Source organism: Mytilus californianus, unplaced genomic scaffold (genome assembly GCF_021869535.1).
Source record: "Mytilus californianus isolate M0D057914Y unplaced genomic scaffold, xbMytCali1.0.p SCAF_2, whole genome shotgun sequence".
Lineage (NCBI taxonomy): Eukaryota > Metazoa > Mollusca > Bivalvia > Mytilida > Mytilidae > Mytilus > Mytilus californianus.
The window spans coordinates 57874363-57888546 of NW_026262668.1; the positions used below are offsets into that span (position 1 = coordinate 57874363).

General features: G+C 34.9%; 1 protein-coding gene across 2 annotated transcripts; it reads left to right on the top strand.

Moving 5' to 3' along the window:
- Window positions 1-1393: 1393 nt before the first annotated feature.
- Window positions 1394-8877, top strand: LOC127730103 (zinc finger protein Xfin-like). Of its 2 annotated transcripts, XM_052238216.1 has the most exons (3): window positions 1394-3461; window positions 7362-7878; window positions 8023-8877. In XM_052238216.1, exons 1-3 carry the CDS (start codon window positions 1506-1508, stop codon window positions 8739-8741), a joined length of 3192 nt encoding a protein of 1063 aa, XP_052094176.1. In that variant the 5' UTR covers window positions 1394-1505; the 3' UTR covers window positions 8742-8877. The 2 variants fall into 2 exon arrangements, with proteins under 2 accessions (XP_052094176.1, XP_052094175.1); XM_052238215.1 differs by having other exon boundaries at window positions 7362-8877.
- Window positions 8878-14184: the final 5307 nt, after the last annotated feature.

The window sequence follows — 14184 nt, forward strand, 5'->3', positions numbered from 1 at the left end:
TTGTTTTTTCTACATTGGCTAGAGGTATAGGGGGAGGGTTGAGATCTCAAAAAACATGTTTAACCCCGCCGCATTTTTGCGCCTGTCCCAAGTCAGGAGCCTCTGGCCTTTGTTAGTCTTGTATCATTTTTAATTTTAGTTTCTTGTGTTTAATTTGGAGTTTAGTATGACGTCCATTATCACTGAACTAGTATGCATATTTGTTTAGGGGCCAGCTGAAGGACGCCTCCGGGTGCGGGAGTTTTTCGCTGCATTGAAGACCCATTGGTGGCCTTCGGCTGTTGTCTGCTCTATGGTCGGGTTGTTGTCTCTTTGACACATTCCCCATTTCCATTCTCGATTTTATTTTAAATTGTAAAATATACATATGCACTGGATGCTTCGAAGTCCTTATATAACTATATAACTATGAATCTTTTTAAAAAAAGATGTCACTCCAACTAGGACCTGGACTTAGTAACTACTGAATAAAGAAAAGAAGTTGAAACCGCTCAACTTTACATGTAAGTGTATATATCCATAAAGATCATCAACATGTCTTACTGATAATATGTATGGGTATACTGTGCACTTGGAGAAATTGGTACACTATGCAACAATCTAGGTGTTTTAATATAAATTTTGCTCTTTTTCTGCACACAATCCAAAATCAAGACAGTTGTAATCATTTGCTGATTTGTAATACATTTCCAGTTGTTCAATTGATTTTCCTTAGTCTTTATATACGATAAGTAATGTATAACAAATACAATCATTATAATTTATAGTTGATCTGCCTTTGAGTTTGTTTTTCTTCAATCAGTGAGTCAATTTATTTAAATTATTAATAAAGTATTGTCACGTTTGCTTTTGAAATTTTCAGCAACAAACAGCACATATATATGACGTGCATACAACGAAAGACCCTTTTCAGTTGTGTCAGTTTGATCACCGAAATAAAATATCTTTTTAAAAGTAAGCTTTATATATATATACTTTCAAATCGTTGTCAGGTACATGGATGGGATGTCTAGCGGAAACATTTGTATAACAATACCAGTAAAGATGGTAAATACTACTAGAACATGTATTTTATTTAAGCTGGGACATAATATATTGATTACTATGCCATTCCCAGATTTAAGACAAGTGTTCTGCAGCAGCTTGAATGATCTTGAATAGCTATTCTGCTAACTTGCTCCTTTATAATTAGGCAACCATATACTATATAACAAGACTCAAAGTTAACTATATAACACACATAGTATAGTAGTCTCAGATTTAAATACTTCTTTGTAAAAATTTTAAATAGATCAATCGGGTTTACTGAATGAATGGTGTTATGAAGGCAACCTTAATCAATAATCTTGATATTTAAACGTGTGTAGAAAGGGTTGAATATTACCTGTGTGAACGGATCGCTATAATACACATGATTTACAAAGTTCGTTAACATGCAGAAAATTAAACCGGTGTTAAGAAGGAGGCAAAAGATCAACATTGTCTCTTGTTTGTGACAAATATTTATGACAATGGAAATTACAAAAGTATGTTTAGAGGAAAATGTCGATGCGTGTGGCAGGGAATTGGCCATGCATAGCGAAAATGGAAAGCAGTACACAATGTCTCAGAGTGTTATTCATTTAAAAGAGGATATGACCACGACGAATCCGATTAATGATCCAGAAAGAACACACATCTGTACGACATGCAGCAGAGGGTTCAAAAGTAATGTAGATCTACGAAAACATGTGAGAATACATACAGGTGAAAGACCATATGCCTGCACTCTTTGTCAAAAGTCGTTCACACAAAGTGGAAACTTGAAAATGCACATGAGAGCCCATACTGGTGACAAACCTTTCATATGTGGTATATGTGATCATCGATTCGTAAATAGCAGTCACTTAAAGGCACACGCGAGGATCCATACTGGTGAGAAAGTAAAACTACCGTTGAAGCACTTTTGTAGTGAATGTGGAAAGGGTTTTACAAATCATAGGGACCTGAAGAAACACGTGAGAACCCATACGGGGGAAAAGCCGTATTCGTGTACAGTATGTGAGAAAACATTTGCACAGAACGGCAATCTCAATATTCACATGAGAATCCATACGGGATATAAACCGTATTCTTGTGATAAATGTGGCAAACAGTTTGCCACCAATAGTAATTATAATGTTCATATGAAGATACATGCCGGTCAATTTTCACAATATTGCTCCGTTTGCAATAAAGGTTTCACCAATAACTGTGACTTGCAACAACACATGAGAAAACACACGGGTGAACAGCCTTTTCAATGTACTACTTGCGGCGAGCGCTTTAAACGTGAATTTAACTTAAAGGAACACACCATGAGGAAACATACAAAGGAGAATGTTTACGTCTGTGGAGTTTGTGACAAAGGATTTGTTCGAAGTACTGAATTAAAGCTCCATATGAGAGGTCACACAGGCGAGAAACCTTTTTCATGCGAGGTTTGTGGTAAAGAGTTTAGTCAGAACTGTGATTTGACAAGACACATTAAATCTCATGCTTCCAAGACAGATGAGAAATGTAGTAAATCATTTGTTAAAAATATTGATTTGATCAGACATATGGAATATCATACAGAAACCACAAACGAAAATTACAATGGAAATAGTCAACACAGTGACTTGACTAGCCTTGTTGAATCAAATAGTCAACACAATGACTTGACTAGAAGTGTGGAATCAAATAGTCAACAAAGGGACTTGACTAAACTTATTGAATCAAATAGTCAACACAGTGACTTGACTAAATTTGTGGAATCAAATATTCAACGCAATGACTTGACCAGACTTGTAGAATCAAATAGTCAACACAAAGACTTGACTAGACTTATGGAATCAAATAGTCAACACGGTGACTTGACTAGACTTGTGGAATCAAATAGTCAACACAGGGACTTGTCTAGACTTGTGGATTCAAATACTAGTGTCGTATCAAACAGTAATTTTGAATCAGGTTTTAGTCAAAATGGTATTGCAATAGGACAACGTACTTCTCATACAGAAAAAAGCTGTAATAAAAATTCAATAAGCGAGCTTACCCAGAACATTATATCCCATCCTAGTGAACATAACAACACAATTAAGGATTTAAATCAAAGCAATTGTTTAAACAGCAATATAAGACCCGATACCGACGACAGCTGTACAGATTATTGCCATGATAGCGATATGAACACACCTAAAACAACCCATGTAGAAGTGGAACGACCTTACGTTTGTACAGTGTGTGACCGAACATTTCCCGATAGTAATCGTTTAAAATATCATGTGAAATATCACCTTTCTGTTACAGACCGTAACATTTGTAGTACATGTGGTAAAATATTCAGTAGTAAGAATGCTTTAAGAAGACACATGATAATCCATTCGGAAAGTAAGGAACAGCACCTCACACACATCTGTAACTACTGCAGTAAACGATTTTGGAACAAAAGAGATTTACAGGTTCGGTTTATTATCAATATGTGTTGCTTTTATATATCTGTTAGTCTAATCGAAACGAGGCTTATATATAACTAATATATAGATATTGAAAGTTCGTTTGTTTTGCTGCATTTCCAATAAGAAAGCTCACCAGACAACGACATGATCTGAGCTATGTTTTCGGTTTAATTTTTGTCGAGCCTGCGACATTTTGTCGAGGAAGCGCGACATTTCGTCGTTCGTAACTCGGCGTCAATATTTAAGTTCAGTTTGTGGCTAATGTTTTGTTAGACATCAATAAATTTGATAAATCTACTTGTAATTTAATGTTTCTTAGAACCTTTTTAAGGATCAAAAGACAGTATTCAGAGTAACATTTAGAATGTTTTTTTTTCATTTTTAAGTATTTTACTAATAAATGAACTTAGGTTTTATTCGCAGATAATATTAAAGTACAGCCAAAGGTTAAATCAGACAGAAACTTTTTTATGATAAGAAAATAGTATCCAGAGTTAAAACTTTGAAAGTATTTTTTCCCCATTTTGACGTATTTTACTGATGAAACTTAAGTTTTTTTTTGCAGTAAACATTTAGTTACTGGCAGTCTGAGGTTAAAGTTTTTTCGACATCAAATTACTTTGTCAAACCTGCATGGAATTATATGAAACTTTGACAGAAACTTTTTTATAATGTTTATGATTAAGAGATGATGTTTGAATCAAAATTTGTATACATCATTTTTATTTTTTCGTATTTTACCGATAAGTGGGTGCAGTTAACAAGTAAATACTTTTATTAGATATCACTAACTTTGTTAAACCATCATAGAATGTGTTGAAACTTGAAAATAAGCTTCTGCATGACCAAGAAAATGCATCTGAAAAAAAAAGATGATTTTGGTATTTCTAAAATTTCATATAAACCTGACAAGAGTTGTTCGAATGAGAGCGCTTTCAACACCGGACGACCGAAAGGCCAACCGGCATTTCTATTTTCCCTTCACCACGCTGCGACGTTGGACAACAAAAAAGTGAGAAACGGTGTTATATAGCCGTTTCCCCCCTGGGGAAAACTGTTATGATATAATTTTTTCCCCTGGGAAATTTTGGATCATTGCCATTCTTACCCTACTGAAATTTGACAATACGTATACATATAGCCACTTTTCTCCATGCTCATATTCCCCCCCCCCCCCCACATAATGGTTTTTCACTATATATACATAAAAATTACATGGCCATTTATTGCATATATATATTAAGAAATGAATGATCGCTGGAATGCTAAAATAATATGTTTTTCGGCTTGGATTGCCTAGAAGCACGCGTGTCAATTAAAAGGCCTAGGGTCAGTGAGTGGTGATAGGGCATCTATATATTGTTACATGGGTGCCGTTTGCAGTCGAAAAAAATACCCCAATTCATATTTTGAATATGTCAAAAAATCCAACCTATTTGTATGGCTAACATGAAAATGTGTTCCTATTCATATTTACTTTGTGGTGATAACAGTGTAATTTCATGATGTATTCAAAAGCAAACACAGTTAAACAAGTAGACCTTAATATATTTATAAGATGTCATCAAATTTGTTTCTATTCTTTCATGGATAATTAATTTCCAACTGACGTCGCCGACGTAACTTCGAGGGGGAAATAAGCTTCTCGTGCTACTAGGAGGGGGGTTAGGCCTAATCTTGGTTCCCCATCAAGCTGGGGGGAAGGGGATCATGCCAATTATTCCAGCCCCCCCATCCCCGGAAAAATTGGCATTGGGGAAATCACCAACAGTAATAAGGGAAAAGCAACCAAAAAACAATAAGCAATAAATATCCTTCCTTAGTACCAGTGCCCGGTGTACTGAATTATCGTTTGATTGATGCTTGCTAAACGTCCAGTGGAATATGTTTACTAGAATAAATCAATGTATACTATAGGTTGCAAGATAAGGATATTTGGACTGCAACTGGAAAATGATGGTATGTTGGATAGGGGCATAAATTTTACCTTGCAACAGGCCATCTATGAATCTCTCGGATAGTTGTTGCATTTCCATTTCAACCGAACTTGGGCGAACATTTAAACATCCCCACAATCAAATGGACGCTCCGCTTTAGTTCGGGTTTTACTGACGGTCGTGATGACAAGAGGACAAATAACGACTACGGATAACCTTTTACGATTTGTTTGAAGATCAGATACACATATATATAACTAATCCGAGTTTCATCAGAGGTTCATCGGCTTTGTGCAACAGCTTTCGGGTCTTATATTATATTTGCTGTTCAAACAATTGCTTTGACTTAAATCCTTAATTTTGTTGTTTTATGAACAGGAAAATGTTTGATTAAGTATTCATTTATCCATCCGTTATATATTCAATTTCTGAAATGCTAGTTTAAGTGAAATACTTTGACGGGTTTTGTCTCGCCTGCGACGAAAAATGCGAGACATAGAGACTACTATCCGGCAGCGGCAGCGGCAGCGGCAGTCTTACCTATTCGTATAAAGCTTTATATTTCAGAAGGGAGAAGACCTGGATGCTTCATATCTTATGTTACGAAGTTTCCCCTGTTATATGACCATGGCCCTTGGCCTCATTTTCATGGTCCAGCGACTGCTTGAAAAAAAAATATATATTTATTTATTTTTGTAATGTGAATTTCTCACTTATTATAAGTAATAGGATAATTATATTTGGTATATGGGTTCCGTGCAACGTTCACATGTCCGTCTGACCATGCTGACAGGGTTGACCTGACCTCGAACTCATTTCATGAACCAGTGATCAAGGTTAAAAGTTACGTGATTAGGTCCGTTTCTCAGATACTATAAGCAATAGATCAACTATATGTCGTATATGGAATGATTGTAAGGTCAGTCTGGCAGGTTTCATCTGACCTTGACCTCATTTTTCATGGTCCATTGGTCAATGTTAAGGTTTAGTGTTTTGGTCTGTTTTCAAATACTATAAGCATTATGTTAACTATATTTGGTGCATGGCATTATTGTAACGTGCACATGTCTTCCTGGCAGGTATCATTTGTCTTGACCTTATTTTCATGGTTCATTGATTAATATTTAGTTTTCCAGGTTAAGCCTGTTTCTAAGATATTATGAGCAGTAGGTTAACTGTTTTTGATGCATGGAATGATTGTAATGTGTACATGTCTGTCTGTCATGTACCATCTGACCTTGACTTCATTTTCATGGTTCATTGTTCAATGTTAAGTTTCACAGTTTAGTTTGTTTCTTTGACACTTTAAGCAAAAGGTCAACTATATTTGGTGTATGGAATGATTATAAGGTGTACATGTATGTCTGTCAGGGTTTATCTGACCTTGACCTTATTGTCATCGATCATTGATATGGTTAAGCTTTTGTGATATTTGCAGTAAAACTTTTATTTTTAAGACTTTCAACATTAAGTCAATCATGGTCAGTACAGACGATACATTTCAGCGTGTACACTCTTGATTTTGTTGTTGAACACTAAATGTTTTGGTAAAATTAGGGTTACCTCACATCCCTTTTAATCATGGTCCTAAATATGCATAGACCATTTGCCAATGGAGCGGTTAAGAAAACAACGGTCGGTCATGTCATTCATACATGCTTAACAGCTTGCAAAAATGATACAAACCGGCATTAAAAAGTGGAAAATCAACATTTAAAGATCATGCATTCAATTGATGATCATGACTAGCGTGAACATTTCATTTGGGACACCATTTTATCATAGACATATATGACATATATACGTCTCCGATTACATATTCAAAAAGTGATTCAAAAACGTGTTCAATAAGTGTTCAATCTATTAACACTTATATGATTTTTTTAAAGTGTTAAATTCTATGCAATTTATTAGAACCTTTCAAATATTTGAGCACAAATTTAAATTTATAATTAATCTTTTACAGAAGCATACGAGGACACATACAGGAGACAAACCATACACATGCAATATATGTCAGAAAGCCTTTGCTCAAGATGGTAACTTAAACGTACACATGAGGAAGCACACTGGTGAAAAACCGTACAAGTGCAACTTATGTGAGAAGACATTTGCGTACCACAGTGGGCTGAAATATCACAAGTGGAAGAGGTGTCTTAAAACAACAAGTGTCGAAGCGGTAAGCATGGACGTAAGTTCTTTAGACAAAGAACGCTTACATGACAAAAACAGTCAAATCGAAAATGACAATAAACATCCTCAAGCAGAATCAGTTGATCTAAATCGCTCACATGTTAATGAAGCTTGCAACGTAAAGAATGAAAACATTGATCAGTCAGGTGCCTTCATTAACCCAGAAATGTTCGATAAAGGCAATCATATCGAAAATGACAATAAACGTCCTCAAGCAGAATCAGTTGATCTAAATCGCTCACTTGTTAATGTAGCTTGCAACATAAAGAATGAAAACATTGATCAGTCAGGTGCCTTCATTAACCCAGAAATGTTCGATAAAGGCGATCATATCAAAAATGACAATAAACGTCCTCAAGCAGAATCAGTTGATCTAAATCGCTCACAAGTTAATGTAGCTTGCAACATAAAGAATGAAATCATTGATCAGTCAGGTGCCTTCATTAACCCAGAAATGTTCGATAAAGGAAATCATATCGAAAATGACAATAAACGTCCTCAAGCAGAATCAGCTGATCTAAATCGCTCACATGTTAATGTAGCTTGCAACATAAAGAATGAAAACATTGATCAGTCAGGTGCCTTCATTAACCCAGAAATGTTCGATAAAGGCAATCATGTCGAAAATGATAATAAACGTCCTCAAGCAGAATCAGTTGATCTAAATCGCTCACATGTTAATGTAGCTTGCAACATAAAGAATGAAAACATTGATCAGTCTCGTGCCTTCATTAATCCAGAAATGTTCGATAAAGGCAATCGTATCGAAAATGACAATAAACGTCCTCAGGCAAACTCAGTTGGTTTAAATCATAGGTTTTTGTATGAAACCATTCCTGATATTCCCGAAAAACAGCTTTCAAATAATCAAACTGATTCGGAAATTCCCAAGTTCGAGTGCAAAGTTGAAATTGGTCAGGGAAAAAATTCTGAACACAGTATTGCATTTCATGAGAATTTGTTTGGAGAACAAATCGGTTCATTTTCTCAGGAAATAAAAAATTGCATGAAGGAAGAGTCCAACAGGACTAACCATGAACCGCCCACCATAACTTATAATACGCGTTCACAAAACAGTCGAATTAGTTATGAACAATCACATCCTTGTATTATAACTGGTAGGTGTTGTCTGCACGGTACTGTATTGAAATGATACAAAAAGGAGTTTAGTTACTGATTGACAGTGACATTACAACTGGTAGGTGTTGTCTTTTGTGTAAAAATGAAATATAGAAGTGTCTTCACTTCTGTCACTTGCAAAATAAAAGACTGGATGATATAATGATGAATAGATGTGTTTGATTTTATGATATTAAGGAGTTGTTACGATCGCTCACCAAAAACCAAATGATGTAGATTTAAGCAACTACATTATAGGTATAGGCCTTGAAAAATGAGCAAATCCATAGCGTTGAGCTGTCTGTAGAGTCCGAGTTTCAGACTAGATTCTCAGCTGATTATATTTACTGAAATATGGGACTATTATACGTTATAATAGACCAAGATTGCAAGTGAAAATTTTGATTAGGACTAGTCTTGGTGACTTGTAGATTTTTCAGAAAATGGAAAACTCATAAAACTAAATGATCATATACTTGATTGCCAGTGCTTTCCGCAATTTAATGTAAGTTTTCGAAATATATAAGTGATGGAACCGAAACTAAATGCAGAAGCTCCTTCAAGCAGGCAAAGTTGGTCTAGCACGATATTGGCTATTCCTGTTATACTACTTTTATTTTAATGCTCTCATTTTATAATTTTTAGTTCCAAAAAACGTTGTCAAGTGTAGCCACATAATTATCCAAGTTCTTTGGTTGTACAGGTAAACATTACCTCTATCAGTGACACAAATGATATCGAAGGTTTATATGTAGGCACAGATTAAATGTGAACAGTTGCAGTTTCACAATAATCCATTTCAACGAGGTCAAGGTCGGATTAACCCTTGCTATATGGACATGTACACCTCGCAACCATTCCATACACTGAAAATAGTTAACCTTTTGGTTGTAGAAACAGACCTAAAGCAAAAACTTAACACTAACCATTGAACCATGACAATGAGGTCTAGGTCAGATGATACCTGACAGACATACATGAAATAAAGCTGACCTATTGCTTATGGTATCCAAGAAACTGACTAAAGTACAAAAACTAAAAATTGAAAAATGCACTTTGAATGTGAAGTAAAGTTCAATACACCAAATATAGTTGACCTATTGCAAATATACTAAGTGCCAATAGAATCGCAATTCCTATGTGTATTTTCCATTAAATAAAAACATCAAACCCACAGATATTCTTTTGGAAATGACCAATTGTTATAAGATTTAGAAGATTTAAAGGATATGCATACAGAATATTTCCAGCATATTTAGAGCTTTTTCTATTTTCAGATTAAAACATATACAATTTCCACATTTTTACCCCCCCCCCCCCCCCAAAAAAAAAAGCCCCTAAAGCAAAGGTTTTCAAAAAGTAAGGCAGAGTAATACTTTTCCTTTGCAATTTGGTCCAGTGTGATCACATTTGGATGAAAATTTGTGTGTTATGATTTTGACCCCTTGACTAATGCAAGTTTCTGAATTGAAAAAAGTTGAAGCCAGACCAAACTACTAAAGTAACATGTACCAATATGTTTGATGATGATGATGGATGACTGCTTATTGTCCAACAGCAAATTAAATGCATTCTCAGGACAAGAACATGTTAATGTAATTAAAATAATAATCCTGCTTTGTATTCGGCTGACATGCCTAGTTGGATTTTTAACGTGCTAATTCTAGTTCAGAAGGTAAGTCCGTAGGAAGACATGTCATCCTACCCAGACACATTATTCAGTTTTCAAGCTGAAGTCTTACTCCTTAATGCTTTAGCAGAGAAGCAACAAATACCAATTTTCAAGTCTTTGGTTTGACCCAGCCATTGTCTCAATGGCAATCATACTGCATCTCCTTATTTTTATATTAACCAATGAACCATGAAAACTAGGTAAAAGTCAGATTCCTTCCAATTAGATATGTACACCTTACAATTATTCCATTCACCAGATACACTTGACCTATTGCTTATAGTATCAAGAAATGGACTTATCACGAAATTTTGACCTTGATCCTTTTTCCATAAAATGGGGATCAAGGTCAGGTGAACCTTGTCTGATGAACATGTAGACCTTGCTAGGATCCCATATACCAAATATAATTATCTTATAAGCTACTCCTAACAAATGAGAAAGTTACATGACATAAAAACTATACTTTTTTTGAAGCAGTCACTGAACTATGAAAATGTGATCAGGGACAATAGACAAATATGACTGATTGAAATTTCTTATAAGCATAAGGCATATATATACAAGGTATGAAGTATCCAAACCTTTTACCTTCTGAAATATGAAGCTTTATACAAATAGTTTATGCCACAGCCACCAGATAAGTATCCCTATGTCTTGCATTTTGCAACTTTTGTTGCAAGATAGACATGATTGAATGTTGAATTCTATGAGGCCTCAGTGGTCATTCCAATTCACAGGCATTTGAGAATGTTCCAATACTTTGAATATGGTAGGAGGCCCTGCCTTAAATCAAGACTGTTTTCAGAATGTTCAAATATCTTTAAATAAACGGAGAATGTGTCCATGGGACACAGATGATGCATATAATGTTATAAAGGGACAGAACTCTAGAACGGTAAATGTGACGCCACCCAAATTCAAACTTGATCTATGTTTTATGGTAATAAGCATTGTGTATAAGTTTGGTTGAGGCAAACTAAAGTTAGTGAACAAAAACCAATTTTGAGACATACAGACAGACGGGAACACTTAATCACCAGCTGCCCCGCTGGTGATGGTTGGGGCATAAAAAGTTGAGATAACCAATTCAAAACTGGATATTTTCAGCATTATAAGCTCTAAAGATGGGTTTTTTGCATCCATTTGGACAATTTTATAAATGTTGGATTATCATATCTGGTTAATTTGGCTGCTTAAACTCTAAATCTCAGCATATCTGATGATTTTATCCCAGAAACCCTTCATGTGACTGTGCTTGCAGCATGGATCCCCATTTCATTCTTTTTTGTGTGTGTTTTTGTCTCAAAATTTTATTTAATTTTCTTTAATATTGCAAATTATTTCCCCTTACTTCATGTTCTTTCAATCTTACAATACCTGTAATTTGTAAAAACATTTTTTGAAAAGTTAAAGATATACTCCAAGTAAAAGCATTCACTCATATGACCTGGGCTTAAAATTAACACTAGCAAATCTGATTAATATAAATAGAAACACAAGAGTGCACACGCTGAAACGTCTTGCCTAAAAAATGACCTTGATTTTATGTTAAAAGTCTTAAAGATAAAGGTTTAACTACAAGTATTACATAAACTTTACATTTTTAAAGATCCATGAAATGAGGTCATGGTGGGATAAATCCTGTCAGACAGACATATAAATGCCTCACAATTTTTGTGTACACCAAATATAGTTGACCTATTGCTCATGGTAATCGAAAAACACCAAAACACAAAATTTAACATTGACCAATGAACCATAAAAATGAGGTCAAGGTCAAATTAAACCTGCCAGACAGACATCTTCACCTTACAATCATTCCATACACCTAATATAGCTAACCTATTACTATTAGTATTTCAAAAAACAGACCAAAACACAGAAACTTAACATTGACCAATGAACCATTAAATTGAGGTCAAGGTCAGATGATACCTGTCAGACAGACATGTACACCTTACAATCATCCCATACACCAAATATAGTTGATCTATTTCTTATAGTACTTGAAAAACACAAAAAACTTAACATTGACTAATGAACCATAAAAATGAGGTCAAGGTCAGATGAAACTTGCCAGACTGACATGTACCCATTAAAATCATTCCATACACCACATATAGTTGACCTACTGCTTATAGTATTTGAGAAATAGACCTAACCACATAACATTAACCTTGATCACTGATCCATGAAATGAGGTTGTAGACATTGCAAGGAACCCATATACCAAATGTAGTTTTCCTTTTACTCATAATAAGTGAGAAATTCAAATGACAAAAAAACTAAAAAAAAATTTCAAGCAGTCACTGAACCATGAAAATAAGGTCAAGAACAAGGGACATTCGACAAATGGAAACTTCGTAACATTCACTATCTGCATACAAGGTATGAAACATCCAGGTCTTCGACCTTCTGAAATAAAGCGTTATACAAATAGTTTACATCACAGTTGCTGCCAGATAGTAATACCTATGTCTTGCGTACTGCGGCAGTCGCAGGCGAGATAAAAACTAGGCACATTTATATAAGTAATCTGCTATGTTGATTATGACTTAATAATATACATTATATACTGAAAGGATTCCTATATGTTGCATTTTTAGAAATTTGAGGCTGATGTAAAATAAACTTATCACAGAGATATGTCTCGCCTTTTTGTAACTTTGATAATGCAAATGTTGAAATTAAAATAGCAATTCTTTAACATGTAAGTTATACAAATATTCAAAGTCGATGAACCATGACTGAAGATACATGGCTAAACAATCTCCATGGAATGAGATGTGCCAATGCTAATACAACTGCATACCAAATACCATTGACTTATCATAAGTCATTCCCTTTAAACAAACCTAAACACAAACATTAACTTGTAAACTATGTAAAAGTTTCTAAGTCAATGAACCATGATCAGGGGTGGGGCTATATAATCTCCATGGAAACAATACTTGCAAATGCCAATAAATTTGCATACCAAATATCATTGACTAAACATTAGCAGTTCATCTTAAACTGATCTAATCACAAACTAATACATGTAAACTAAGCATAAGTTTCAAAGTAAATAGACCATGACTGAGGGGGCAGGGCAAAATATTCTCCATGGAAATGAGATGTGCTAATGCTTATACAACTGAACACCAATTAACATTGGCCTACCACTAATGGTTCCCCTTGAAATGACCTAATCACAAACTAATACATGTTCACACTTAGCAAAATCTTCAAAGTCTATAGACCATGACTAAGGGGCGGAGCCAAATAATCTCCATGGAAATAAGATATGCCAATGCTTATACAACTGCATACCAAATATCATTGACCTACCACTAGTGGTTCCCCATAAATTGACCTAATCACAAACTAATACATGTAAACTATGAAAAGTTTCAAAGTCAATAGACCTTGACTGAGGGGGCAGGACCAAATAATCTCCATGGTAATGAGATGTGCCAATGCTAATACAGCTGCATACCAAATACCATTGACCTACCACTAGTGGTTCACCATCAACTAGACCTATTCACAAACTAATACATTGTTGACGACGTCGTCGCCAACGCCGGAAACAGCATACTTATGTCTCGCTTTTTTTACTTCGTCAAGGCGAGACAAAAAGTATTCAGCATACAATAAATTCATTTTTTGCAAATCTATTTATTCTGTACAGTTTATTGGCAACCTTAATATGAAATCCATATTTCAACATGTTCCTTTTATGTAATAAGTTTGTTTTTACTGATGACCCCCAGTCTATTAAACATGTGAGCTGCTAGTGGCATTCAAAAGACTCCGGAAA